Below are 27824 nucleotides of genomic sequence, written 5' to 3'. Positions count from 1 at the left end.
TGCTTGTCTACTTCACACAATTGTCTTGCTTTCTTTGTTTTGCACAAGTGTATGATAAGTTTTTTGATAAATGTGCTATATTAATATGTTAACAGCCTATAGCCTATGTTATTATTTGGAAATTGTATGCCTTTGGGCAATTGGGGGGAAAAATGGGAATACATTTTCAAAATTAAAAATTAAATATCTACGCTGCCCATGATTAGTGCTTTAGGCTGTGTAACATTAATTAATGCTAATATCGTATTTTAGTAGGATTTGATACAAATTGCCAGGTAGATTGTATCCTTTGATGTTTTTGTTCCTTGTATTACCAGTTACCACACAATACAATGTCGCCCCTTGTGGACAGTTCACAGAGCCAAACAAAAGTGGCCAATCATAACAGAGGTCTCCAGTTGGCCTTACTTTGAGTGGCGTGAATACTAACCACTCAGCTACGACTCGGCAAGTCACTAACCAATAGTAAGTGTCATTTCGCTGCGGGGGGCGGGCTCAATCGCTATCGCAGGCAGAGGAGGGCCTGGCCACTAGAGCACAAGCGGAAGGAAAATGGCTGCCGTGGCTGCAGAGCCAGGAGCTGCAGTGGTTCCGATAACAACAACAGCAGCAGCGACAGACGACGAAGGCCACCTCGAACCGGGCCTGGGCGGGCCGTCAGACCGGGGAGCTGGCCTCGGGCCCGAGCCGGAGCATGAATACGCGCCGCTTATGGACCTGGTTGACCCCCATTTGAAGGATGGGGATGTGGTGGTAGAGGAATGCGGCCATGTCAGGCCGGAGCTAGAAGCCGCGGCGGGAAAAGCCTTCATCTCCCGTGCTGGTGGCGAGGAGGAAATCGTTAACGCATCCGACGGCGGAGAGCTGTTGTCGAAATACGCGCCGTCGCTCTCGGGCGCAGGGGAGCGTCTGATAGCCGTGGAGCGTTTCTCTCCCGCGGCGGCGGCGGCGGTGGTTGAAGCAGAGGTCGGCTCTAATAACGTGCAGGCTGTCTACCACCAGAGCATCACCACGGCGGACTCTCAGCCCTCAGCCGTCTTTCTGCACTCGTTCCCCGCTCACCCGCCCGTAACGGAAGCCGGGCTGTCGTTGGCAGAACCGGCGGAACCGACCACCACCAACGACTATTATCTGAACCGAATCGAACCTAGAATATCCCAACCGGTGGATATTATAGACGGATATAGGTCTTTGATAATGCCCGAGCTGGGGCCGCCCGAACCCGCTGAGAATAATCCCGGTTCCGCGATTTATAAGGATGTTGCGGAGGATGCTGGGCTGCGGGACGGTACCGTTACAGCGCTAAAGGACAGCCAGGTCCACGTAGCTCTCAGAACTGCCAACACGGACATGGACACAGCGACAGCTTATATCAATAATTGTGATTTCTCATCGTCTAGTGCTGCCGGAACCCAGAACAAAAACTATTCCGCTGTTAAAGACGAGCTCCCGGTAACGGGCCAGGCCGGGTCGGTGACTGTGTCCCCGGCTAACGTTAGCTCCTCGTCGGTTTCGGGATCACGGACTCTGCAGGACCCTTGTCCATCTTCGTCGCCTTGCCGTTCGCCCAAACGGAGGCTCATAGACGCCACACACTTGAAGCAGGAGAAGTTGGGCATGGGACTCGAGCCCGCCGCGGACCCCAGCAGCGGCGCCGAGTCGAATCCCTCCTTGCCATGCCATGTGGTTTCCGAGCCGCCTTCTGTGGACCAGCTGACTCCCGGTTCCGAGGTCCGGGTCTCCCTGGACCACATCATCGATGACGCGCTGGTGGTGTCCTTCCGGGTGGGCGAGAAGATATTCTCTGGGGTGCTAATGGACTTGTCCAAAAGGTAACTGGTGGTGACCACTGAAAAATACACGATTTGCACTAGTCACAATTCAATGTCTCAATGAATGGGGTGTGTGTTTCACTGTTCTCTCTATTCTCTTTACCGAGTAGTACCGACAGTATGGACCAAATCATATGATATTATTTATGATATCAAACAATACAAGCATTTTTAGATTGGGTCCTAGACAGTCCTAGAAAAACTGTTAGGTCCATGGCAAACTACAGATACTTAACTTGTACACAGTCAATATACAGTAAATGCCTGGCGTGATCTTACTTGTAATTCTTACAGGCCTACCTACACGCAGTCTAGTCTAGTGTGTAAGGAAAGACATCCATGCAGGAAAGAAATGTAATACCACCATCTGTGAGAATAAATCGTGTGATCATCAGTGGCATCAGATAAATACTTTGGTTACTATCTATGTCGGCCTATATAAGGGATTATTAGGCAAATATTGGTATATGCTTTTAATGCAATTGTATGGGGGTTACTGTACAACTGTAGGCTTAGTCCTAGGTCTAGTAGGTGGTACTGGAGAGAGGGGTGCACATGCCTGTGCTGCACAGTATGCACTCACACCTCAATAGTTCCTCAATAGGACACCCATGAGGAGATTATGTTCGGTCCATCCAGGAAGCTCTCATGTACTGTAGTTTGTTATACACGCCATGCATGTCATGTCCACAAGGTTAGTGCAAACATACCTACATATCAGCCATGTACATACAGAACAACCTAACACGCTTCAATGGAACGCCTATTTATTAGTTATGTACAAAATATAAAGGATATCAGCACAGAAGTTTTAGCTGTAGTCTAATATTTTTACATGCACTAGAGGGCAAATTATGTCTGTGTGTCCAGAGCACTTGAACACAGACTTGACCTACTTCCATAACTTGAATAATGCATTCACAGTCCCATCAGTACTTCCTTGGTCTCATAAATCTGGTCAAATGTTAGAAGTCTTTTCAGGTTGTGTATGTTTGTATCATACTTGCAGTGTCCACTCTCAAAATGTAATTTTTATTAACCCTATAACACTTCATATTTGTATAAGAAACCTGATGCTTATTGCCATGAAATAACATAACGTAGCTCTCTAACCATATGGCAGCCCATGTCGTGATTTAGTCAGATGATAAACGCTTATTTACATAGGCATGCAGTGTTCTGTAGCTTAATATCGGTAGGCTTGGCTCATGATTCATGGAATGCCTGAAGGGTGTTTGCTTCCAAATGCCTATTTCCTGGTAAAATGGTCTTCTGATAGTCCTGTTAAAGAGGGCATCACCGTGTAAGGCTTAAGCTAAGCTTATTAAAACCCTGTGTTGGTAATGCCAACCAACTAAATAGTGGTTCATGTGGTTTGCATCATGGGCCAAAGATGCAATTTTTTCAGTCCACCACCACAAAACTATCATTGCCTCAACTATTTTAAATCATGGCAAACATTCTAAATGAAGTGGTTCAGTGTATTATGGTAATACAAAAATGATATACCCCAGATAAGGAAATCCAGTCCTTGCTGTTGTGTCTACTAAAATGTGTGCAGCTTTCTTTCAAGAATCAAGTGGCTATTTGTTACACTAGTCTTATCCAAACATTCCTGACTTCAATGCCCCAAATGTAATGAACAACATAGCAGCAGCTGTGTGAAATCAAATATTTTCTGATCACTTTAGTCAGTGTATCCTAATTTTAGACACGTGAACAAAATGACCAGTGGGACAGGGCACTAAGAGCATTGAACATAAGAGACTATTCAGGTATGAACCCAAAGACTAAACACCAGGCCATCCTGGGACCTGGTGTATACAAGAACATGGATGCGGAAAGTTCTAGTTTTTTCTGTGAATTAACACCAACTGACCATCAACAAACATATTTGGTATAATTTGAAGATGTGTACTTTTTAGCACCATAACCTGCAGTCCATTTAGGCATAAATAAAAAGTGACATTATGCCCAAGCACACATGTTTTTTTTTAATTTACAGTCAAAACAGTGCTACTGGTTTGTTCACAGTTCATTGTGTCTTGTATTGGGAAGATGGAGAGAATTAAGATGCCACCTATATTCATGGTGCTACAGCTACACAGAATCACACTAGCTTCTCTCAGTTTAATTAATGGGCTGAATATAGAAACTAGCCTTGGATAAGTGAGAGAGGAGTGAAGATGGGAGGAGGGAGGTGTTGATGAAGGGATGTGAGTGGAGAATGTCAACAGAATTGAGGGTGTACTCAGTATAGTAATTGTGGTTATTGCTGTGTGCAATAACTGTTCGGCTCAGAATTTGATGTTCAAATTACCCTGAAACAGTCTGACTAAAATATTAATGTAATGAATTATGAAGAAAATCGATTATTTCAAACGGAACAAGGGTGGAAAATAAACTAAATCCATCTTTCGCAGCTCTTTAGTTTAAGTTAGCTATGAAGAGGAAGCTTTTAGTGGATGTGAACACGTGAATCTATTTTGTGTCCGAGCATAGACATGGTAACGCCCGCCTGCCTCTGATTGGCCTACCGACACTGCCCGTCTTGACTCTCCTCCGAGACGCGAGTTTACTCTGTAGTGGGAAATAATACAATAGAATGACAGCTTGGCACGCACGACAGAATGCAGCCTTTTTGTAGAAGAGGCAAACTAGTATTGTTTAATATGCCGTTTTCTTTGATTGAATAATTGATTGAGCACACATGTACATTGTACTATGATTTGATTTGGGTGTGTTCTAAATAAAGTGTTAGTGTTGATTATCATGTATTAATCTAATTATAGTAAACTAATACTATTATATATTATATTATATACTATACTTATATACTATTATACTAAAAAAGATAAAGATCATGGGAAAATAGACCATTTTACAGTACAATGTTAATGTTTGAAGTTTACACATACAAATAAATTACACAATAATCAACACAAACACTTTATTTGGAACACACCCAAATTAAATCATATTACGGCGTACATGTTCAATCAATTATACCATCAAAGCAAATGACATAAACAATATTAGTTTGCCTCTAATACAAAAATAAAGCTTACAGTTCTCTTCATCATACCGTACTTGTAGTATTTTCCACCATGGTGTAATCTCGCATCAGACTATCCAGCATAGCTATAGACCGATTCCGTAGCGGGTCTCATGGTCGCAGCCTACGTATTTCCTGTAGGCGGACTCGACGTAGCTGCGGGGGTAAAACCCTCACCAGGCGCACCTCTTCCACTACAGTGAACGGCAGAGTGACTGATGTTAGTTTGCCTCAAACTTTACTCCTTTACCTGCTTTTTTACTAACACTAACATTACAAAGATGCCCAGAACATCGAGATGAACCTGTGTAGTTTATGGCTGCTCCAACAGTAGTGGCAACATAAAAATAAAAATAAACGGAATGTCTAATATCCACCGCGGTGGCGGAGACCAGAGCCATTGAGTAATGGTTGAGACAAAGCAGTGAAAGATACATAACGCAAGTCTTACCCAATACCAAATATTTCTGTTTTATTAACACAAGGCTGCTGTACTTTATACCTCATACTTTAAATGCTTAGTATGAGGTATAAAATACAGCAGCCTTGTTCATCTTGATGTTCTGGGCATCTTTGTAATGTTAGTGTTAGTAAAAAAGCAGGTAAAGGAGTAAAGTTTGAGGCAAACTAACATCAGTCACTCTGCCGTTCACTGTAGTGGAAGAGGTGCGCCTGGTGAGGGTTTTACTCCCGCAGCTATGTCGAGTCCGCCTACAGGAAATACGTAGGCTGCGACCATGAGACCCGCTACGGAATCGGTCTATATCCACCTCAGTGGACAGTCAAGACGGGCAGTTCGTTAGTCCAATCAGAGGCAGGCGGGGCGTTACCATGTCTATGCTCGGACGCAAAATCTCACACGATGTCAACAGCTGACTGTAGCCCCCTTTTTGAAACTATCTCCTTGCCACTCACCCTACACTGATGGGAGGTGAATCTCAGTGCCGTCTCTATTATTTATATATCTATGCTCAAACCGAGTGGAAGTGTGTAGGGCGAGTATCGAGGAGCTAGTTTCAAAAAGGGCCTGACTGTCCCTTTTGTCTTCACCCATTGTCCTCACTTCCTGCTCCCTGAGAACTTCCTGCTTGCCTGTGATTGGCTAGGAGGGTTCCATGACATTGTTTTCATAAGGCATTATGTGTGTACAGTCACACAGGCAGGTAACATCATTGTCTTGTCACAGTATGTATAGTATGTAGTTATATTGTATACACAACTATAATAAATCATTAACCACAGAAGAATATAAGGATAATGAGGTGGAGAACAAAAACTATACTGGAGAACACGTATGCACAAAGAAAACATAAGTTGTTTGGATAACAAACGTCCATAACATTTTGATATACGCATTGTGCGTACATCTTAGAAGACATTTCATGTGCCTTTGACGGGGGCACAAGACTACAGCAGCCCACATGACCTTTCATGTATAGTGTAAACAGTGTATGCTTAGGCTGTCGACTAACATGTTCAACATTCAGATGTGATTAGACAGTGACGGAATAGATTTGTCATAAACTAGATTTCAACAGTATTGGTTGCAACAAAAAATAAACTTATATTAGGAAAGAAATCGAAACATTTTATTTAACTTTAAATAACTCTGGGCCTGACATGTAATTGTTTTAATTTGTGCAAAAGCCTTGTTTCTGTTATCCTAATATACAGTAAATGCACCACATCTCTGTGTGTACGACATACGTCTGTAATTCACGTAACTCGAGCGTTACTTCAAATTCGACACACGTTCCACACCCCCACAGGGAGTGCAGTGCCCGCTGTCGAGTCGGTCGGATAGCTGGTTGTCCAGAACCAGCACAAAAGTCTCTTCCCGGGCTAAACATTATAGAGAGTTGTTACTGTACAATACTTTAAAACAGTTGTCATGTTGCACACAAGCTTAACCCATTCTGAACGGGCACCCATTTTGGTGTCAGCATCATGTTATGCTTTAGCTATTTAAAAATAGCAGATCTACAAGCTCATATCGCGCCACCGAGTGGCGCGATACGAGCTTGTAGGTCTGCTATTTTTGAAAAATCGAAGAGCGACTGACATTTTTAGAATCTGATCTCAGGTCAGAATGGGTTCATCAGACCAGTGTGTGTCCGGCGGAAACCTCGTATGAATCTGATCTCAGGTCAGAATGGGTTAAAATAGCTCTTGTTTGCGCCGCCCTCGTTAAAAACAACGTATTTCCAACTCCAGCTTGGCTCAGTTCAGGCTGCATGAACAGCACTCGAGCGCTCGGTTTCTGCCCCCTCTATATCGTAACTTAGATGGCTCTGGTCTGAAGGAAGCCAAACAAAAATAAGTTTTACTCTTATGTACCTGTGTACACAAGATGTAACAAAGTACAACCTTGAACCTATGGGCATAAAAGGGACACAGACATAATAACTGGCTGGCGCATGCATTTCCAACTTGCATCGTTCCAAGTAGGCCAGTGCCCAACGGGCACCGCTCTAGTACAGAATAATAAAGGCGCTCCTGTAGTAAATACTGTAGCACATGGTCATTATTCCTCATTGCCTCTGTATTGTGATATGTATCGTATCATGTGGTTGCAGGCAATACCCAGTCCTAAACTATAGAGAGTGCGCAGCAGTGTCTAGTGATGACTTTATTACGACTTGCGTCTTCAGAATCATAACATTCCATTTCGCACTGTTCTACAGTGAAATTGTATGTAGGTGACGTGTAAGGCTGGAATTAAAGTATTTTTTCAAAGACTTTAAAAAAAGTCTTTCAGTGTATTATAATGTGAGAGGGTGGCAAACTTCAGTCTTTTAAAAGTCTTTCAAAAAGTATTTTAGTAGACAAATCCACAGAGCGCTGACCTGTAGGCAATCATAGCTGCGTTGCTGGTTGATTCATCTATAGAAGGCAATAAACACACAAACCATCAGACACATAGCCAACAGTACAATTTCTCCCATATTAGGACAGATCTTTTGAAATACGGTATCCTTTTATAGAAACTATTTTACCCTTTTAGTTCTCAATCTGCTCTTTCCTTCCATCTCCTTCAAGTCTTCCCTCCTGGTCAGATTGTGTGATGTATTTATTACTCACAATTCTTTCTAGACACATAAGTTCACATCAGCTCAGCCCAAAAGGCAGGGGAAGGCAACAGATGTCTGTGGAATAGACATGGATACTTGGATAGGGCTTTATCTTGTGCCAACCCTTATCCCTAAACTTAACTTATTTTTTTGGAAAAAACATTTAAAAATGGTTTAAATAGCTGATCTTCCTGAATCCTGGTCACTAAACTGCCTCCCCCTGGCCAGCCGGGGCGCCTGATGCAGGGGAAAGGAACTGGTTGGAATAACGTGTTCCTTCCACGCGCTACGTCCAACCAGGGAAACTCCCCCCTGTCAGGTGTAAAGGAGCAATTTGGACACTCGGGCATGAAGGAAGCATGAGTTCAAGTCCGTTGCTCTCCCCTTGTCCCCCATATATGGGGGACTAGGTTGGTGGAGGGTGTGTAGAGCCCAGGATCACATTAGATGATTGACACAGGGGTGAAAAATGGGTTACAAAAATCGTGGGATAAAAAATATATAGTAAAAAAAAAATAGCTGATCTACCCTCTTAGCAAGTAAGAAAGCGATCACACAACGCTGGTACCAACAGGACCCACCAACGAAAGAACATTGGATGGACATTACTGAGGAACTGTATGTAATGGAAAAACTAACATTCATACTTAGACTACAAGAAGATGAAAAGTGGGATCTCTTCTTTCAGCCTAGCGATAATGTATGAGTATTTCAATGAATGTATCCTGTAATATGAAAAATGCAGCCTTGTTTTAGTTTTTTCCTTTTTTTTTTATTGTCTCTTTTTTTGTTGTCCTTGTCTTTTCATCAATAAAAATTAAGTGAAAAAAAATAGCTGATGTACAAGCTCACGTGTCTGTAGAATGGCTAGTTGAACTACTTTAAAATGTTTTGCAAGATAGTAAAATATGGAAAATAAGTTTAGGAATAAAGGTTAAGGCGAGCCCAAGATGTGGCCAATAAAACACAGAACGGAGCTATCATCAGAGAGCCAGTATTATCCGTTTTATTACATCTGAATGTTTAATAATTGAATGCGATGGCCCTCCAGTGAGATATATTTTTAACTGAATTATGTGAATGTATCTTTTTGATTGATGAAATTCATGCGGTACATACGAACAGTACTTCTATACGTCACCTGTGGTATGCTCAGCCCAAACTCGCAGATCCCGGATTCCGAATGTTGACGAACTGTACCTTATACTTAACCTTTCTGTCTTGTCTTTTTCATCTGTCTTTGTTCCCCTCAGGTTTGGTCCCTATGGCATTCCCATCACCGTATTCCCCAAGAGGGACTACAAAGACAGACCCCAATTAACTATGCAGCTACAACCAACCCAGCAACAACAGCAGCAGCCTCTCCAGGAACCAGAAAGGCCTGACGGTGTCAACGCAAAGACGCATGCAGACCTGGACATCGCCTGCTCCGAAGGCCCCGACCACCAGCGTCTTAGGGGGGAGGGGCAGGCAGTGGCAGCAACCCCACAGCCCTCCCAAACTGCCCCTCCTCCTCACCCCTGGAGCTCCAAGCCTCCTCCGTTGTTCCAGGAAGGGGCGCCGTACCCTCCTCCACTCTTCATCAGGGACACGTACAACCAGGCCTTACCTCAGCCACCCCCCCGCAAGATCAAGCGGCCGAAGCGGCGGTATCGCTGCGAGGAGCCCACGTCCATCATGAATGCCATCAAGCTCCGCCCACGACAGGTGCTCTGTGACAAGTGCAAGTGCGCGGTGGGGAGCGGTAACGGCGGGGTCCCCCGGGAGGCGCGCAGGGGCCCGTCGGCGTCATCTGACTCCCGGGGTGAGGACGCCGCCAAGCGGAGGAGGCAGGCTGATGGAGGCTCTGTGGTTAGCAAACGGCTACGTAATGAAACGCCACGAGAGGACAAAGGAGCGCGAGGCGTGGCAGACAGACGATCTGCGTCAGGGCTACGAGTGTCTTCGGGATCTTCCTCTGGTCGAATCCCAAGGGGTGTGGCTTCTTCTTCGTCGTCTGTGTCCCACTCGGCTAATAGCAGCCGTGTCCATCTGAAGCTGAACTCTAAGCAGAAGGTTCTGGGAGCGAAAGGTTCTGCTGTGGAATGCTCCAAGGCACGGCATGTTCTGAAAAAGCTGGCCAGGACCTCTCAGCCCAGGATCCAGTCGACCCAGAGCGCCTCCCAGCAGCCTCCCCATCACCGGAGACAGCCAAAAGACAGCTCTGCCACCGCCAACTCTCCACTGACGGGGCCCAAGACCATGACACGCTCAGCATCCCTACAGGAGGCCAGCCAGAATCAGAAGATCCACTTCACGCGCCGACTGCAGCACCTCAACACGGCAGTTGTCGGGTCGAATCCCCGCGCCACACCGCTCCCGCCTAGGATGCGCATAAAGCCACAAAGGTATCGTACAGAGGACAACCAGGTTTCACCCCCAAATCCCCCTCCCAAACAGCAGCTACGTCTGCCTTCTGTCAGAGCGAGCGCTCGCACAACTCCTCCAAAGCAGCCTGCTTTAAGTTCTGACCCTCCCTCCCCTGTCCAGGCTGTAGCTCAGCCCCTCGTCCAAGTCCCGCCCCCCGCTGCAAACATATCTCCTGATGTGCCTATTTGCCCCCCTGTGCCCTCCCCGTCCTCTTCCCCGTCTGCTTCAGCAGGTGTCACTAGCTTTGCTGTGGAGGTGCAGGAGGTCTCCCCTAGGCAGCCGGAGGGGGAGGGGACAGAGGCAGAGGAGCATGATAAGCAAGGGATGGCAGGAGGTTGTACAGAAGGAGGAGGAGAAGGAGTCAGCCAGGGGAGAGCGAGCCTGGTTGTGTATGTATCTGCTGAGGCCTCGTCATCCCACCCGCAGGCTGACTCCTCCTCCTCTTCAGGCTCCTTGGACCTGGAGGACCTCAAGTCCACCAACTCTGAGTGCAGCTCCATGGAGACCTTTGACCTCCTGCCTCCTGGAGACCTCCTCATCCACTCATCTTACTGCTCCTCTTCCTCATACTCCTCCTCTTCCACCCCTCCCCCTCCTCCCTCCTTTTCCTCTCAATCCCTTCCTAGCGCCTCATCCTCATCCGCTGCTCTCACTGATACCTCTGCTCCTCCTTCCCTCACACTTCCTCCCCAAGGAAGTGAAGAGGGGCAGGGGGAGGAGATGGTCACTGAGGGAGAAGGAGAAGGGGTGGTTGGGGAGGATGGAGCTGGAGGAGGAGAGGAGCCCAAAAGGCGACGCAAGTCATCAACATGTTCTTCTTCATCTTCTTCCTCTTCTTCCAAAACCCCAACGTTCACCAAGTCGGTGCTGAAGTGCGCGGCGCCAGATGGCCGCACCGTCTGCGTCGGAGACATCGTCTGGGCCAAGATCTACGGCTTTCCCTGGTGGCCGGCTCGCGTCCTGGGCATCACCATCTCCCGGGGATCTGGCACAGGCCTCGCTGTACTGCAGGAGGCTCGAGTGTCCTGGTTCGGATCGCCCACCACCTCGTTCCTCCCGCTGGCCCAGGTTGCCCCCTTCCTGGAAAGCTTCCAGACTCGCTTTGACAAGAAGAGGAGGGGACCCTACCGACGCGCCATCACTGAGGCTGCACGGGCCGCCAAGCAGCTGACGCCGGAGGTCCGCGCCCTCCTTACGCAGTTTGAGACGTAAGGGCAAGGAGAAACGAAAGGGACGGGAGTTAAGGACAAAGGGAGTTGCAGGCAGAGAGGGTGTGTGTGTGTGTGTGTGTTTTGTGAGAGTTGAGTCCTGAGAGTGTTTGTGTAAATAAGGGTCTATGTTGGGGAGGGCGGGGAACAAGGTAGGGCAGGAAATGGCACTGGTCCACCATCACCTCACCACCCCACCTACCCACACACTCAGCCCCACCTCCTGCTGCTTCTAATCTATACAGTCCCTCCAACCCCCCTCATCCCTGGATCAGAGATGAACCCCCCCCATCCCTCACACTCTCCATATCTCCTCTTTGCTTCAAAAGACTGAGGCAACAGGATGTATAGATGGATGGAGTCGTGGAGAGAGAGAAAACCATGCTGTTGAATAATAGTAGTTTTAAATGTTTTATTTTTTTTCATGGTTCTTGATTTTCCTTTTCTATGTAAAGATTTGGCGGGCCCGTCCTCCCCTTTTAGTACAAGCATGTAGGCGAAATCACGATGGTGATAATTTTGTTTTTCTACATTTCTACATTTTCCTGCAGGTTCTGAGGTTATTACTGATGGCTGGATGGATGGTTAAGATGCACTTAGTCAAACACGAAGCTCGACACATTCTCCCCTGTGTCCACACCTTTGTTATTTTTCGCTAGCGGAGCTTGTGGGATGCAGTAGTGGTATGCTGTGGGCAGGTATCTGAGAACCACGTTTTACATCCTGTTCTGCTGTTCACACTTGTTTGTGCCGTTTGTGGAATCAGACATTCCCTTAGTTCTTCTGTATTCTTCTACGAAGAGGAAGCGTTAAGGTTGTGCTTTGACCACATTTAGAGAAGCTTACATATTAATCTACCCATCATCCTCATTCTTTAAGATAAATCATTTCTGTGCTCCCAGGATGATCTGCCTCTTCCACTGTGAACTTGAAACTTTTACATGTGCGGTATTATTATTCACACTAACAAAATTGGCCTTAATGGAGAAATAAGCGTATTTCACCTTTTGTTTTGGGGTTGAGGTCGGAGAGAGGACTTGGAAGGGAACGCTAAAACAGAAAAAGCAATTTCTGTACTTTGTGTAATATGGGATGTGACCTTCTCAAGCATTCAGAACCAACAAACACAACTGATGTTGTTTTTTAATTAGGAAGTAGCTGTGTCACTTCAACTGGGTCAAGGCCTGTCAATAGATCACAACTTTGCTGTTCCTGGTGGGTCCATTCAAGGTGAGAGAGTTTTCAGGTGCTGCTGGGAAAAGTCTAAACCCCTTCCCAGCTACACATACAGTTTAAAAGTAGATAAAAGTAGATTTTGTTACATTTAAACCTTTAAATGGGTAATCCATCCTACTTTGTCTCACCTTGTTATGTGGGGACTCACCAAGCATACGTCTGTGACCCATTTTGTAGCCCTGTCTCCTAGTTTGAGGAACACTATTGGGGGAATTGATGTAGAGACAGATTGTCGGGTAGGACACACTGACTATAACCATTTCAGCACGAGAAATGTCTTGTTATGATAATGATGGCTTTTATTTGTCCTCCCTGGTTTAATTTTTTTATTTTGTAATGTTTATTTTATGGACTCTTTTTACCATCTGTTTGCAGATCAGAGAATACTGTATAGGGGAATGACAAGACAAACAAACAAGAGCCGTTTGGAAAAGAAGTTAAAAAAATAAATAAAACATACAGAGAAAAGAGAAACCCCAGTTGAAGAATTGACTTGTATAAATGTTTTTTTTCCTGATGTTTAAAAAAAAAACTATTATAAATAAACTTGTCAAACTTCCAAAAATGCTGTTACCTAGTCGTCATTTTGGGAACTTTTTCTCATTGCTATTCACATTGACAGCAAGAGAACAAGGGTCAGCTATAGCCTCGACATGGCCTAATGGTCTGTACTTGGCCTTACTGGGGGTTGGGACAGGGGGTTTTGGTGGAGGTGATTAGGCGTCACTGTGCCTTTTTAAATCGGGCACTGTGACCGGTTGTACCACCAAGTACTGGTGTGCTGAATGAAATTGGAGCCACAGAAATCTATATTGGGCCTAAGCAGGAAGAGGGGCAGAAGCCGGATAACAGTTGGTGGGTGGGGGGCATGCTCTGTTGACCTATCTCTCACCTGCAAACAGATCTGTGGTAAATTGGGTCTTCAGGGTTGTGTGTTTCTCTCAAAGTATCTCGGCAATTTAACCATCTTATTTTTTGTTGTCTTTTGTTTATTTATTCAGTTGTTTGAAGATACTCCTGATATGAATATCTCGTAACTTCAATGTTGGGTGTGTTTTGGGTGTTTTATTGTAAGTTGACATCCTGACCCTAACTCCATCCTCTGCTATCCTAGAGATGGCATAATGAAGCTACACTCACCCAATGTCCTACAAAAAGTAATGAATTGGAAAGTGTATATTTTCCACATTCTTTTAAAGTTGACCTTTTGGAGTAATGAGTTACTCGTCTAAAAACAGCAGATTTGTAGGTAAAGCGGTGGTATTCTTGCCAAGTAGCTTTTGGGAGAAGCACAACTCTTATTAGCAGGCTGGGATGATGATGTTTGTATACTTAGTTGGAATGCAATAACGCATCATTTGGAGGTCCTACATGCTTCTGAAAACCAAACTGGATGGTAAAATCTAAAGTTGCAGGTGAATTTGAGTATGTGCTAGCTAGTAGTCCATACCAAAAGTTGTTAGTAAGATTTTAAATGACTGCTAATTCATTAGTCACACAGCTATAGATACATAACGGGTCTATGGTAGACCAAAACACACACAGTCAAAGCATCAACTGCAATGAACACATTTTGCCGTGGTCAAATAATAATAATATAATCTTTATAGAGCACCTTTCAGACACAAGTGCAGTTCACATGCAACAAAAGAAAAAGAATATCCCTATCACCAAATTAATTCCAGCTCTTTCCATAATTGAAAAACGTTGGTAGAAAAACAATGTTATTAAGGAGACAGTATGTCAATGAGAGTTGCTTGCACTTGCTTGCTGTAGGTTTAATTCAGCCCGTAGAAGTTCTACTGTTGCACAGGCACGTTGATGGCTTGAACTAATGACACATGGACACAAGATACAGGGGCAATATGTACCCAGTTGGAGTTACTTTCCAAAATCGAATGAAAAATAGAAAAGAAAAGAAAAAAGTGATGTCACGTTAACATTAACTTTGCTCTTTCTGTGCCAAAGGAATGTAAATGTAATACAGTGCATTACTTGTACAGAATACCCTCAAAGCTAGCACAAAATGACTAGACATGGTATTAAATGGAAGATGATAGGCTAAATAGAATAGAGAGGAGTACTGCGATAATGTCATTTGGCTATTAAAATGCTATTTCAGCATTAGAATACATGCAAAATAAAATAGGTTATATAATAAAAGTCTTAATAGTGAATGGCATACAAACTGCATTTTCAGTGTGCAACTGCGTGATTTTATTAGAACCCAAACAGTTTGTGAAAGTAATGTTACTTGCCATAGTAATTGAATACTATTGCCTAATTTCTAAAAGTAACAAGTTATATTACTTTCCTATTCATTAAAGTAATAGTTTTGTAATGGTTATGTAATATGTTACCCCCAACACTAGATACCTTCAGAGAAAAAATACTTTCTACTTTTAGACTGTCCACAGAAAGAAAGAGGGTAGGTCGGGTGGGCTCAGCCTCATACATTCCATGTGTGTGTAAAAGTAAGGGGACATATTCAGACAACCTGGGCATGTAAAAACAATGTCTTGTTTTTGCATATCCTTCCAAAATGTACATAGTTTATCATCCTGTACTGTACATATGCAGTTTAACAGTGGTCTGAATTCAGGATTGTTTACAGTAAAGTGTCCCTGATACAACTTTTGGGTCCAATGACATGCTTGTGCAAGAGCTCTATCAATGCAAATGTGCACCCACCCCTTCCTGTGTGTGTGTGTGTGTGTGTGTGTGTGTGTGTATATATATATATATATATATGATAGATATATAGATATGTGTATATATATATATGTATATATATACACACACACACACACACACACACACACACACACACACACACACACATATATAGTGTAGAGACTGCAGAGCAAAAGGCTATGTATAGAGCCCTTGGGAAGTTGGGAATCCAGTCAGCTAAGTAGCCTACAATTTACAATTTAGGCATTTAGCAGACGCTCTTAATCCAGAGCGACTTACATTTAAGCAAGAACAAAAGCATGGGAATACATCACATAAAAGCATTTATCAATATCATGAAACATGCGTAAGCTAAGAAAGTAACAGTGGAATATCTATATAATGAAACTATACATACACTATACATATAAACTATACATATTTACTACTATGCTATACATATGTACTATGGCGTGCTATAACTATATACAATACAATTATAGTGCTGTCTACATAACATCACTATAATTGTATTGTATATAGTTATAGCCTAGTTATAGCCTATAGTTAATGTTATGTATTGTTCTGTAAAATAAATACGTGTTGAGGATTGTGTGATGCAGAAAACATTCCAATGCTATGTGGATCATAATAGCTGGGGAACCAGCTTAGGAAGGAGTAGGAAGACTAGTTTTGCATTGAGCAGCATATCTTGTACTCCAGTGTTGCCTACGGTTTCTGCCTCAGCAATGGGTGCCTGGCTTTTAAATGCGAGACTGTACGTGCTGTGGTCGAATAGCTCACAGTTTAGCCAGGATGCTTTGTGAATGTGACATAGACTACATTCTCTTGTTTTAGCCTTTGTCTGTTTTATCTGCCGGTGAAGAGTGTACCACTACTGACTCAGCTTTAAAATGGCTCTGAATAGCACTCAAATGTCTTTGGAAACCTCAGACCCTGTAGGAAAACTAGGCGCCACCTCTGATAGTTATTATTATTTTTGCATCAGACGCTCTGAACTCTGCTTTGAACAATAACCGTAACTTGTTTTCTCTGTTCTCCCTTCATTATTTCCCTTTTCTTGTATTCCCTCTCTACTACCTCTCTGTCCCCCCTCCAGTGCTGCAACATTGAAGGGCTGCTGATGGGCGACTACACTTGAACACTGCCATTGGTGGAGAGACTGACGGGCCATGACAAGAGCTGTCCAATGAGGAGAGGGAAGGATAGCATAATGATATGGACATAATTATTATTATTTAAAAACAAAATGGGGTTGGGGCGGGATGAAGAATTCTATATTTATAAGAGATGCAGAGATACACTCGCCTACTAATCATGCTGTAAAACCCTGGGTTTGTTCTTGAAGGAAATTGCAGACGGTGTCAACATGTTTCAGGAGAGATTTGACTGCTTAAAATAATAATTGGCCAGATTGATGCAAATTATCACGCACATATCACAGGACACTGTGCGGACACAGTATTACAGTATATCCCAGTTCTGAACAGAATGTACACTGAGCTAGACGTAGGACAGACACCAAACTCAACCACAGTAAATGGTATACAGTGTAATTTTATTATAGCTCATGGCAGGTATAGTACCTGAGTTTGTGTTAAACAATATCCCAAATACCAATGCGCATAGGAACACATTAATTCCCCCCTCCTGTGTTTACCTTTCAGAACTTCTTAGGTAGTCGTTTTTACCCAGCTACATTGCAAAAAAAAGAAAACGGAAAAAAGAAAAGAAAAAGTCTATATTAGAATCTCATTCCTGAGTCTAAAATGACTAAATGAGTGTAACAATCTGCCTCTGATGTGAGATAATATCACTTGTTTCCTATGCAAACCTTTTTTTGGACACAAAAGTACAATAAACAGAGGATATTTGACATAATGACAATGATGTAGGCACATAGTTAACATAATTGGCATACAAAAATAATGGACATACCAACACGTGGGCAGACGGCAATCAGATTCAATCAATTTAGGCCAGAACATTTTGGGTTGTTTCGTCTTTTTATCATCTTTTTGACCTAAATTTAACACAATCAACAACCTATGAATGTCCACAACAGCGCACAGTCCAGTTTTCATGAAGGGCCCCTGAGAACCAAGGGCCCTGGGACCGCCGCCCCAATGGATAATATGGCCCTGGAGCATACTGTACATAAAGTCAGTGTTTACATACATTTGGGGAGATGTGGATAGTGCTCAGAGTATAAAGTACACTAAAAGATGGTGTCCAAGCAAAGGTACTTTGAATTAACTAATTTACTTGACTGAAGGAAATTCCACAAACAAGCAGATACATTTTCTCATTGATATTGATTTGAATTGATATTGAGTTAACCACGCATTGGTATATTATTTCATTTGTTTTATGAATAGGAAATGACTCCATACATGGCTACATTCAATGTGGATATTTGTTTGCAGGCTAGTGGTCAGTCTAACATTTATAGACAAATCAAACAAAATAGTCAATTTGTTTAACCCTCTATCTTGTGTGGTTGTGACTATCTAGATTTGCTATGCCTGAATTCTTCATAGTTAGTTGTAATCTGACTGAAGTGAAAACTTGAATAAAATAAATACATTTTAAATGTGGACAGGGAATGCACTTTAACTACAATCTGTTTGGTTCCCAACCAACCTGTGATCCATGTCATTTGGCATGGCGTCCACTCATGTCAACTTTGAACATTAAAATTATATTTATATAGGATATTTTGTTTGGTTTATTTGTAAAGGGGCAGATACAGTAGGCCCATTATCCCTGAAAGCACATATTCACATAAACATAGTTATATGACGCCACAACGATTTTGATAAATAAAACTTGCACAATGCAATATAATATACGGTTGTTTACACCAAACGACCATTAGCATACAGCATGGGAAAACAACAGAGAAAAAGCATGTGTTGTACGAGAACCAACTCCGTACTTAAAGGACCATACTGGAGTCAATACATGGCATTGTTTATTAACAGCCTCAGCCATATATCGTACATAAACAATGGGACAATTGTCCCTTCAATGGCTTTATTTTTAGACGTGTTTATATTTTGTCCAGTTATTTAAAGATGAAAGACGAAGATGAACCTTCCTGAATAGTTGATGTTGGATAATTGTGTGGTTATAATGTTTGCATTGCATTCATAAGAAACCTTTTCTCCAGGGTCTATTCTTTGTCACTTTTCTCTCACACACACACACACCTGTACTTACTGTACCTAAACGTCAATTACATTTTCATACCTCACTGACATGGCCTGAATTTAAACAAAGTCTTTGGAAAATGGTCTGCAGCAATGTATAACATGAGTCATAGTCAATGGGCTAAACACGCCACCACAGACCGCCAGTAAGGTCCTTTAATATACTGACTGACAGAGTATACTGTTCAAGACTGAGTATGTTGGTTCTCTGGTCAAGTTTATATGCAGGGTAGCCTAGGAAACTACCCAAACTTTCAGCCAACCAAAGTGGTTGCAAGACACCCACCAGCCACAGTCAGGATTTGGCTGTAGCTGGTATTTATACTAGTCGCCCTTGCAGCTAATCAACCACCACTTGAATTATTATCCGATTCTGTTTTATAAATTAAGTTGACTGAGAAAATGGTTGTATGTGCACAGCAAAACGCCCAAAGTCATGATTTTGTAGTGTAAATTAGGCACTATGGCCTGTAGCCTAGAGTGACTGAATATCACATTAAAAAAAACGCTTGAATTGCATTCTGAAAGTGTTCAAATAAACTCAGGATTTTACTGTGCATCTAATATACTGGTAGGCTTCATACCTACGTTGATCTGTGATCTTGAAGATGGAAAAAAGCAAATATGTGAACATAAAATAGGAGAAATAGAATATAATTAAGTAGAAAAATATATAAATAAATGCAATACGGATTGCATGTGCTATGCTATAGGTGCAGAGGGCTGCCCAAGCTTTGCTGTCGCTAAAATGTCTATAGAATGATTCCCTGTCCTCTTGACTGCAAACCCTTTCGTCCCACTGGTATGTCATGCTAGTTTTTGTGGCAATTGAGAGGGGTCATGTGCAGTCCACAGTGGAGAAATGGTTGTAAATGTGTGTTCCTAAAAGATAATTAAAGATTTATTATGAGGCAATTACTTTACCCATAGCCTCACTGGAGATCTTACAGTATGTATAACCTTTACCTTAAATAGAACGATGGGGGGGATTTGTGATTACAGTATCTACAATATATTATATATTTTAAAAGATTAATTGTGACCTGAACGTTGATACAGATAGCTGATTTTGTAACAAAGGTCATAAACATGACTACAGTATATACCGGAGACAAACAACAGTGTGTATTCTATCCTGTTCACACAGAAAGCTACATCAGAGAACTCATGGTCTGAAACACTTTTCTATAACTTGGCCATGTTGATCACAGCTGTGTCATTCATTTGCTTATGAGCATGACAAATTGGACAGCACTCGAGCAAAGTCTAAGAAATCAGCTGTCTCAACCCAGGCATTGACCAATAGAACGACTGCATCGGGCATTGTTGAACAAAACAATATAGTTGGTCATATAGTTCCTTTTTGTTGCCTTACCTGTGTATCACAGCCATGGCACTAAGGTAAAACGCTGTGTCCTTATCTTGTAGGTGACCTACACACACACACACACACACACACACACTCAAACATTTAGGAAGAAAAGCTACACAGACATACTGTAGGTTCACGTGTCCCCTCAAGGAGGGAGCATTTCATAGACAAAAACTAAACACAATAATAGCTGAATTATGGAACCCAACATTCATTCACTTAACACCGGTTTACATTTCCTTCAATTCAGACTACATTCGCACTGAACTGAAGGCACAGCAGGTGTTTCATATACTGACACTGTACAGCCCCACTGTGGCTAGTGGTCATAGTGTAGTCTATATTCAAACACTTTTCTTTCTTGCTCTTGACTTGTACATAGCAATGCGTTTGAGAACAATCGACAGGTCTGTGCGGGGTCCAGGTCATCGTCATGAGAATTTGTGAACCCAGTTTGTTATTGACCGAAGCTATCTGTATATCTCTAACAATCAGTAAACTTGCTTTTTGCCTTCGTAAAAGCTCTCACTGTCCCTTCTTTACAGCAATGCATCTATTTAAGGATTCTCGGATGTTCTATGCTCACATTGTTTTCTACTGTTAGGCATGAGCGAAGACTACCTTAACATCAGTAAGAATCAGTGTTTACTGTACATTAAGACATCATAACCTTTGTACATACAGTATGGAGTTGGGTAGGGTACTTGATTAGTGATTTATGTTGTACAGTCCAGTTGTCCGAAACCACCACTGCCAAACTGAATGTATTTATTCACAACAGTACCCAAGTAGCAATATTTAACGCCCAACCCACACTGGACACGTTTGTATCACAGAATGTCATGCTTTTATCATTTGGCAACAGTTATTGTCTGTTGGTTCTGAACGGGAACCCATTTTGGTGTTAGCATCATGTTATGCTTTAGCTATTGAAAAATAGCAGATCTACAAGCTCATAGCGCGCCACCGAGTGGCGCGCTACGAGCGGCGCGCTACGAGCTTGTAGGTCTGCTATTTTTGAAAAATCGAAGAACGACTGACATTTTTAGAATCTGATCTCAGGTCAGAATGGGTTAATCAGAACAGTGTGTGTCCAGTGGAAACCTCGTATGAATCTGATCTCAGGTCAGAATGGGTTAAGCATGTTGTTCAGAACCCATAATGCCCTGTACAACACTAGAGAGCTGAGTATTTTGTGCATGCATAGTGTAACACCAGCTCAGTGGCCTTGTGGTTAGTGTGTCCGCCCTAGTTTGGGAGGTCAGGGTTAAATCCCCTGGCAAGGTCATCCCAAAAACTATAAAAATGGGACACAATGGACCACCTGCTTGGCAGCATCAAGGGTTGGACTGGGGAAAGTACGAGGGGGTGTACTTGTACATTTTGTATGTACTTGAAGCCACCTCACAGTACAGATGGGCCACGTGGCTTGGTAACCATTTGTTCCCAAGGCTTCCTACTTATGGAATAAAGGCCTATTCATAGTCCAGTTTTCGGTGAAGAGGTGACCACCGAAAACTACATGACTGCAGACCACTAACCACCGTTTTGATGGTCTTAACTCTGGGAAAGAGGTTCTTTGTCGCCACCTTGTGCATATTGTTGAAGGGTCATTGACAAAATGGGATAAGATGAGATTAAAGACACAACATCTTTGTTAAAATGTACATTTTGTTGTCATGTCCATGTCAGGAAATAAGTATTATTACGCTGCAATAGACCATCTATTGCAGCGATGATTTATTCCATGTTTAATTATTCCAGTTTTCCTGTATATTATCATATTCTTATGAAAAATACTGGTTACCCCAATTTTCTCTTCTCTTTGCTGAAGGTTACACTGACCAATGATGATAACTGGATTGCCTTTCTTCCAATAATATCCCTCCATGGGAAGGAACTGATCTATAATAGACGTTCAGTGTGGTATCTGGACTTCTAGCAGTGAATTACCCGTAGACGTTTTACTACAAAAGGAAGAGATAATACCAAAGAGCAAGACACTCAGTCAACATTTTATTGTCTTAACACAGTAGATGACATTTCTCACACAGTGCTAGACTTGACATGCACACAATCTCTCACACAGGCTCACAATCACTCACCATGTCCGACAAGTGTATACATTTGTGTAGAAGAGGTAAACACACACCAGACAATAATATTTTGCATCATTAGCAGAAGCTCAGCCATGAGGTTCATTTGAAGTTCAAATACATCCCATCATCTAGCTCCAACAGAGAAACCATGGCAACTGTCTTATGCCGCATTTAAAGCAGGCATGTAAGAAGTGTCTGGCTATATTAAAGAGGTGTATTTGCCACTCACTCAAACATGTACAAGCAGCTCCTTAGGGCTTAGAGTAGGTTGTGTGTTATCTGTTGTTGTTGTCTTTTTGGACAAAATTGACAGAGTAGGATCCTGTGTTGGTATCCTGGTTGACCTGAAAGTTGTTGGTAGACAGTCCAAAAGGACGCAGGAACATGTTCCCTAGGTCCTTCAGCTTACCTGGAGAGACACAGCATTTATTTATTCTTTGAATTACATTATTATTATTATGGACAGTAAAACCTTACTAACTCCATAATAATTATTCATAATTTCTACATTATGAATAAGGGACAGATGGGACATTTTTGGGGGAGGGGACAGAATAAATTATGGACTTAAATGAACAAGTGGCTGATGAACAGGGTCACATTCTAGAACCTTGGATAAGGAAATAAAGTGGAACATACTCATCATTTCTTCTTTCATCTTCTCGTTTCTCTCATGGATCTGTTGAGGCAACCTCTGTAGAGGGATGGGAGAGTATGAGTGCATGTGTTGCTGTGCAGCTCACAGTGGCCAACAGAAAAAGCTGTTTTAATCACAATCACGATCTCGGCTTCCCACAACGAAATGAACATGAGCTTGTCGCTAAAATCAACGAATAATCGTGGTAAATAATCCTAATCTCAATATTGAGCAAAAATAATCGTAACTAGATAAAGTGCCACCCGGGGCACAGGTCTCCACCAGGCCAGGTCAGGTTGTGGCCTCCTGGTGGCGCTATAATAGGCCAATGTGAAAAGGGTGCCATTTCTTCTTACGCCTTGGATGGCAATTGGATGATTTGAGGAATTTTGTTCCAAAAATGTGTTTAGCAAAAAAAAGATTTGGGGCAGAGGTTCATCGTTGGCATCCAGGGAGTGTGTGTGCACAATTTGGCATCGACTGGGTGCAAAACATACTCTCTCCAGTCTCCACATGCCTTCGGCTTGGTGGAGACAATAATCTTTAGACGATAATTATGCAGCCCTAGGCAGGTTTAAAACGCAACTGTGAAAATTGTGAATGTGCAGAAGGGTAGGGCAAAAAAAGGCCAGTGTGCTGATAAAACATTTCTTAAAACACCCACCATGCATGCCTCCCTGGCTGTGTGCTGTCCTGGGTCTTTGTCCAGGACCGTCTTATAGTCTTCCAAAGCCTCATCCAGCTTGTCTGTTTTCTCATAAAGTTCTGCCCTCCTCAGGATAGCCCGTACATATTCTGGGTTAAGCTCTATGGCTGCAGTGACAATGAACATGGAATATAAAACATCTATGAAAGTATAGGAAATAATTAATCACACACAAGTATTTGGTGTTCCTCACCCCTGGAGCAGTCTGCAATGGCCTGATCTTTCAGATCCTGGAGCGGAGAGGGGAACAGGAGTCAGAACAGAACATGTTGATATTATCAAGTTACAAACGGCTCAAAGTGAGAGTTAAAATACCTCAAACTAAAGGCATTCCTGTGTCCTCTTTTGAATCTTATTCACATTTAGAGGTGGGTCAATTTCCAATTGACCCAATCCAATCCAGTGTACGAGTTTAAACCGGTTTGATTTCATGTGGATCAACTGAAACGGTATTGTCATTATGAGACATGCCGAGATTCCGGGAAGTTGAAAGTAGTATAGCCTATATTTTTTGCGTTGTCGCCCTCAAATTCTCCGCATACAAAACACACGCCTCTTATTGAAAATGAATCACTAGGTGCTCTCCCCGTCTGAAAAGACCTCAAGAGAGTGTGACCTGTGACGCCCTCCTTCCTAATCCTGTCTGACTGTCTATCTTAAAAATGCAATTCATTATCAATATCTTGCCTTTCGTACCAAGTGGATGCGTGCAGCTGCCCGGTTGGAGAAAAGAACCGCCCTCTCTTTACTGAAGCACACTGGACACACACCCAATGCCTCTGTATAGGAAAGCTCTGCCTCAGCATGCTCTGGGGAGAGACATGGATAAGAATGAAAAACACGTCAAACCAGTGTAGAATACATCTGAATTCACATCAAAGTCTAAATGTTTAATCTAACATGTAATCTAACATACATACATACATACATGCAGTAAATATGTCTCTGCATCTAAACAACAACTCTATGTCTGTCGTTAATTTGTATTCTGTGATTACAATGACAGACATACTCAGTATTACTCACCTCCAGCTTTGAACTGAGTGTTGCCTTTCTCTTTCAGACCCAAGCTCTCCTGTCTGCGACTCTGAGAAACACACAGAAAAACACTTGATATTCCTTCTTTCTCTCTGTCTGTCACCATCGTTTTCTCTGTATTCACTAATAATTTCACCAATATGTATTCAATTTAATTGACAGTGGTATGATCTCACCATTTAATAATTTTCCTCACTGTAAATGGAATGTGGCATGTTCCCAGATTCCCAGTAAGCTTGGTCGGTAGAGGTGAAACGAACATATGAACTTAAATTGAAGTAATAATATAATAATTGATATAGTGAGTGAGGCATCTGTGTAGAAACATATAATATGCATTTACGTTTGTGAAAACGTGAATGTTGTTCTATATTGACAGCTGAATAAACAAACATATGAAGCTATCTCAACATTATATTGAGAGAGCTAACGTTATGTGTTTCTTAGGGTTCAGAAAACACGAACAATTACAATCATTATGGTATTTTTATTTTATGCATTATTATTACTCTATGGACCCCCTGTGTGTCTGGAATAAAGTTTGAACTAAATTACATTATTGCATTGCCATTTTATGCTCTAGTCTAAATTAATCACAGATTAAAAGAAAATCAGCAGATTATTGCGACATGTCTGGCTACAGGAGACAGACACATCGATCACCGTTCCCTACATCAACATAGGGCAAAAACAGGCAAACACAACTGAAGTGTCAGTCTGCTGTTCTTAAGTCGTTCTCTCACCTCTCTCTCCTCTTCAGTCAAGTTCTTCTCCACTTCCCTCAAGTAGTCATCATCAAACTCTGGTGCCTTGTTCTCTTCTTCTTTCAACTCTGTGTCAGAATCCATCCCACCTCCATCCTCAGTGCACTCATCCCACAGTGCTGCCTCTGCTGATCCACCTCCAGCTGCTCCGGGATCATCAGCAGGTTTCTCCGCTCCTTGCCTGGCGCCCGTCTGTCCAGGGTCTGGGAGTTCGCTCTGTGTGTCTATATGTGACCGAGTCTGAGGACCTCCTGCTGCAAGATGGGTTTCTCCCTCAAACACTCTGCTCCTGTCTTCATCCTTTTCTCTCTTCGTATCGCTGTCACCCTTACCTCCCTCTCCTCCCTCTGTCCTTCTCGTCTTGTCTGAAAGCTCTAGAGTCTCCTGGCAGTCGTAGAAGTCTTCCTCTGCTAGCTCTTCCAGATCCAGGAGGCTGGAGACAGCAGGGCCTACAGCTCCCTGGACACCAGAACTCATACTGGAAGACAAAGAAGCAGTGTTGTTGGATCTTCCTAAATTGCTACAGACTACAGTCAGTCAGTCAATTCATTGCTGCCTCTTGACAGTCAATTTCATGCAATCCTACCTGCCATCTCCAGGACCATCTCCAGGTTGGCACTGTACGCCAGGGGAATCTAACCGCACAGCCTCTCTCTGGGACATCTGTTCTGACTCTGAGAGACCATCAGACCCTGCTATTGAAGGCTCCATCAGCAGATACCTGATAGGAAACAAAGACATAACCCCGAGCCACCAGTGAGGCCTTTGTCGACAGGAAAATAGCACTCAGAACATGTTTAATCATAGGATCATATTGGGACTGGTTAGCCAACTCTGGTCGCCAAAGAGGAAGGTTATCTCTGGCTTTCCGAGGTTAAAAATAGCTAGGTTAAAAGCCTTTAGATTATCACCGATCCATACAGTTCTACGGAATCTTCGTCCACATTACCTGCCCAAAACAAACAACTTCTAAGAAAAAGAGCCGGGGCGGGGAGGCTAACCCAGCCATTATTATGGTGAAACAAGGAACGTTTAATAGCGACTCGATTTAGAGGGTGTAATAATAATGAGTGTTCGCTAAAGTGCCAATAATACTAATATGTTTATTTGTTAAGACATTGTTTCATTACCTCTTTAACAGTAGCAACGCTAATGTTGTTTTGTACTGTACGATGACATTTCCTTCCTTCGCCAATATCACTTCCGCATTGATGCCCAATCAGAGACGTAGACGTCATTTGGAAAAGGCTCGCAGGGAAATGAAGTCTCCAAGGGAACCGGTGACCACAAACTGAAGGAGGTTTTGTTTCATACATATAAATACTATCGTATTGAGCCTGAGCCCCATTTATAATTGAGCCCCATTTATAATGGTTATAATGTTTTGTAGTTTTTTAGTTATTCAACTTAAACGCCCAATGCATTGTCTGTTTTTAAAGTTTCAAAGGGGTTTCTACTTTCTAGGTGTAAGTATGTAGGAGGTCAGGGTACCTTTAGTAGGCCTAGAATTGGCTTGTTTAATCTGAATCCAACATATATAAAACATATATTTAACAAATATATATTGTTTGTTCAAATTGGGGCGAGCCGTCTCTCTCTCTCTCTCAGAGAGAGAGAGAGAGAGAGAGAGAGAGAGAGAGAGAGATTTTTACCTGTACTGTATTTTTACCTGTACTTTGAGATTTTTCCTGTACTTTTAAACAGAGAGAGAGGGGGGGGGGGAGAGAGGTAAAGTGTCTAGTTATAGTGAGAGTTGAGGGGGCCCAAGGGGGGTCATCAGCCTCTTTTGTTTGAGTGTGCTGGGTCGTTACTACAACAACAACAGATCCACCTGTTGGTGGCGCTGTAACTGGCCAATGTGAAAAGGGTGGGATATATAATATATCCCACCCTTTGGAATCTTTCACAGACTTTCATACTAGGCTGAGGAATATCATATATTCCTCAGCCTAGTATGAAAGGGGCCTAGTATACTAGGCTGAGGAATATATCAAATACATATATATTCCTCAGGCTAGTATGAAAGTCTGTGAAAGATTCCACTTAAATTGCACACTGCCTTCATGATTTGAGTCATTTTCAAAAATCCACCTGTTGGTGGCGCTGTAAGTCTGTGAAAGATTTCACAGACTCTAACAAGTACTGTACTTTTAGGCAGACATAGAATAGTACACTGTACACCAATTGACAACAAACAAACAAACTAACTAATTTCAGTAATTGAGGAATGGAACACCTTTCCAGAATGGAATTTCAGGGTTGGCTTGAGCTGCGGTGGGAGGGTGTCCATAATAACGCACGTGCATGTATTTAAGTCATCAGATCTCTTGGTCACTAGCCACACGCCACACCACCACCACACACACACACATTGATTGAAATATTTATTAACAGTTTGTAGAATTTACAGTACATTTTAAGCACAAACTCAATACAAAGACTGTTAACTGTGAGTGGACGACTCAATTAAGCATTACACTTGTTTACAACA

The 27824-nt window shown here is 42.7% G+C and overlaps 2 protein-coding genes across 3 annotated transcripts; one reads left to right on the top strand and one right to left on the bottom strand.

Annotated features, from left to right (window-relative positions):
- Positions 1-487: 487 nt before the first annotated feature.
- pwwp2a (PWWP domain containing 2A) lies at positions 488-20648 on the top strand. Of its 2 annotated transcripts, none has more exons than XM_083782175.1 (3): positions 488-1832; positions 9212-11575; positions 16605-20648. In XM_083782175.1, exons 1-3 carry the CDS (start codon positions 553-555, stop codon positions 16627-16629), a joined length of 3669 nt encoding a protein of 1222 aa, XP_083638301.1. In that variant the 5' UTR covers positions 488-552; the 3' UTR covers positions 16630-20648. The 2 variants fall into 2 exon arrangements, 1 of the variants encoding a protein (XP_083638301.1); XR_014570268.1 differs by having other exon boundaries at positions 489-1832; positions 9212-12805.
- A 1444-nt stretch (positions 20649-22092) lies between these two features.
- On the bottom strand, positions 22093-26532 carry ttc1 (tetratricopeptide repeat domain 1). Its single transcript, XM_083769697.1, has 9 exons — positions 26464-26532; positions 25920-26054; positions 25313-25811; positions 24558-24618; positions 24219-24340; positions 23725-23761; positions 23490-23638; positions 22828-22882; positions 22093-22597 (listed from the first exon to the last, which is right to left on the bottom strand). The coding sequence occupies exons 2-9, from the start codon at positions 26042-26044 to the stop codon at positions 22464-22466; spliced, it is 1182 nt and encodes a 393-aa protein (XP_083625823.1). The 5' UTR covers positions 26045-26054; positions 26464-26532; the 3' UTR covers positions 22093-22463.
- Positions 26533-27824: the final 1292 nt, after the last annotated feature.

The sequence above is a fragment of the Protomyctophum parallelum genome, assembly GCF_964188405.1.
Source record: "Protomyctophum parallelum genome assembly, chromosome: 1".
NCBI lineage: Eukaryota > Metazoa > Chordata > Actinopteri > Myctophiformes > Myctophidae > Protomyctophum > Protomyctophum parallelum.
Note: the sequence above shows the minus strand (reverse complement) of the source record. Positions and strands in the feature narration are given on the sequence as shown.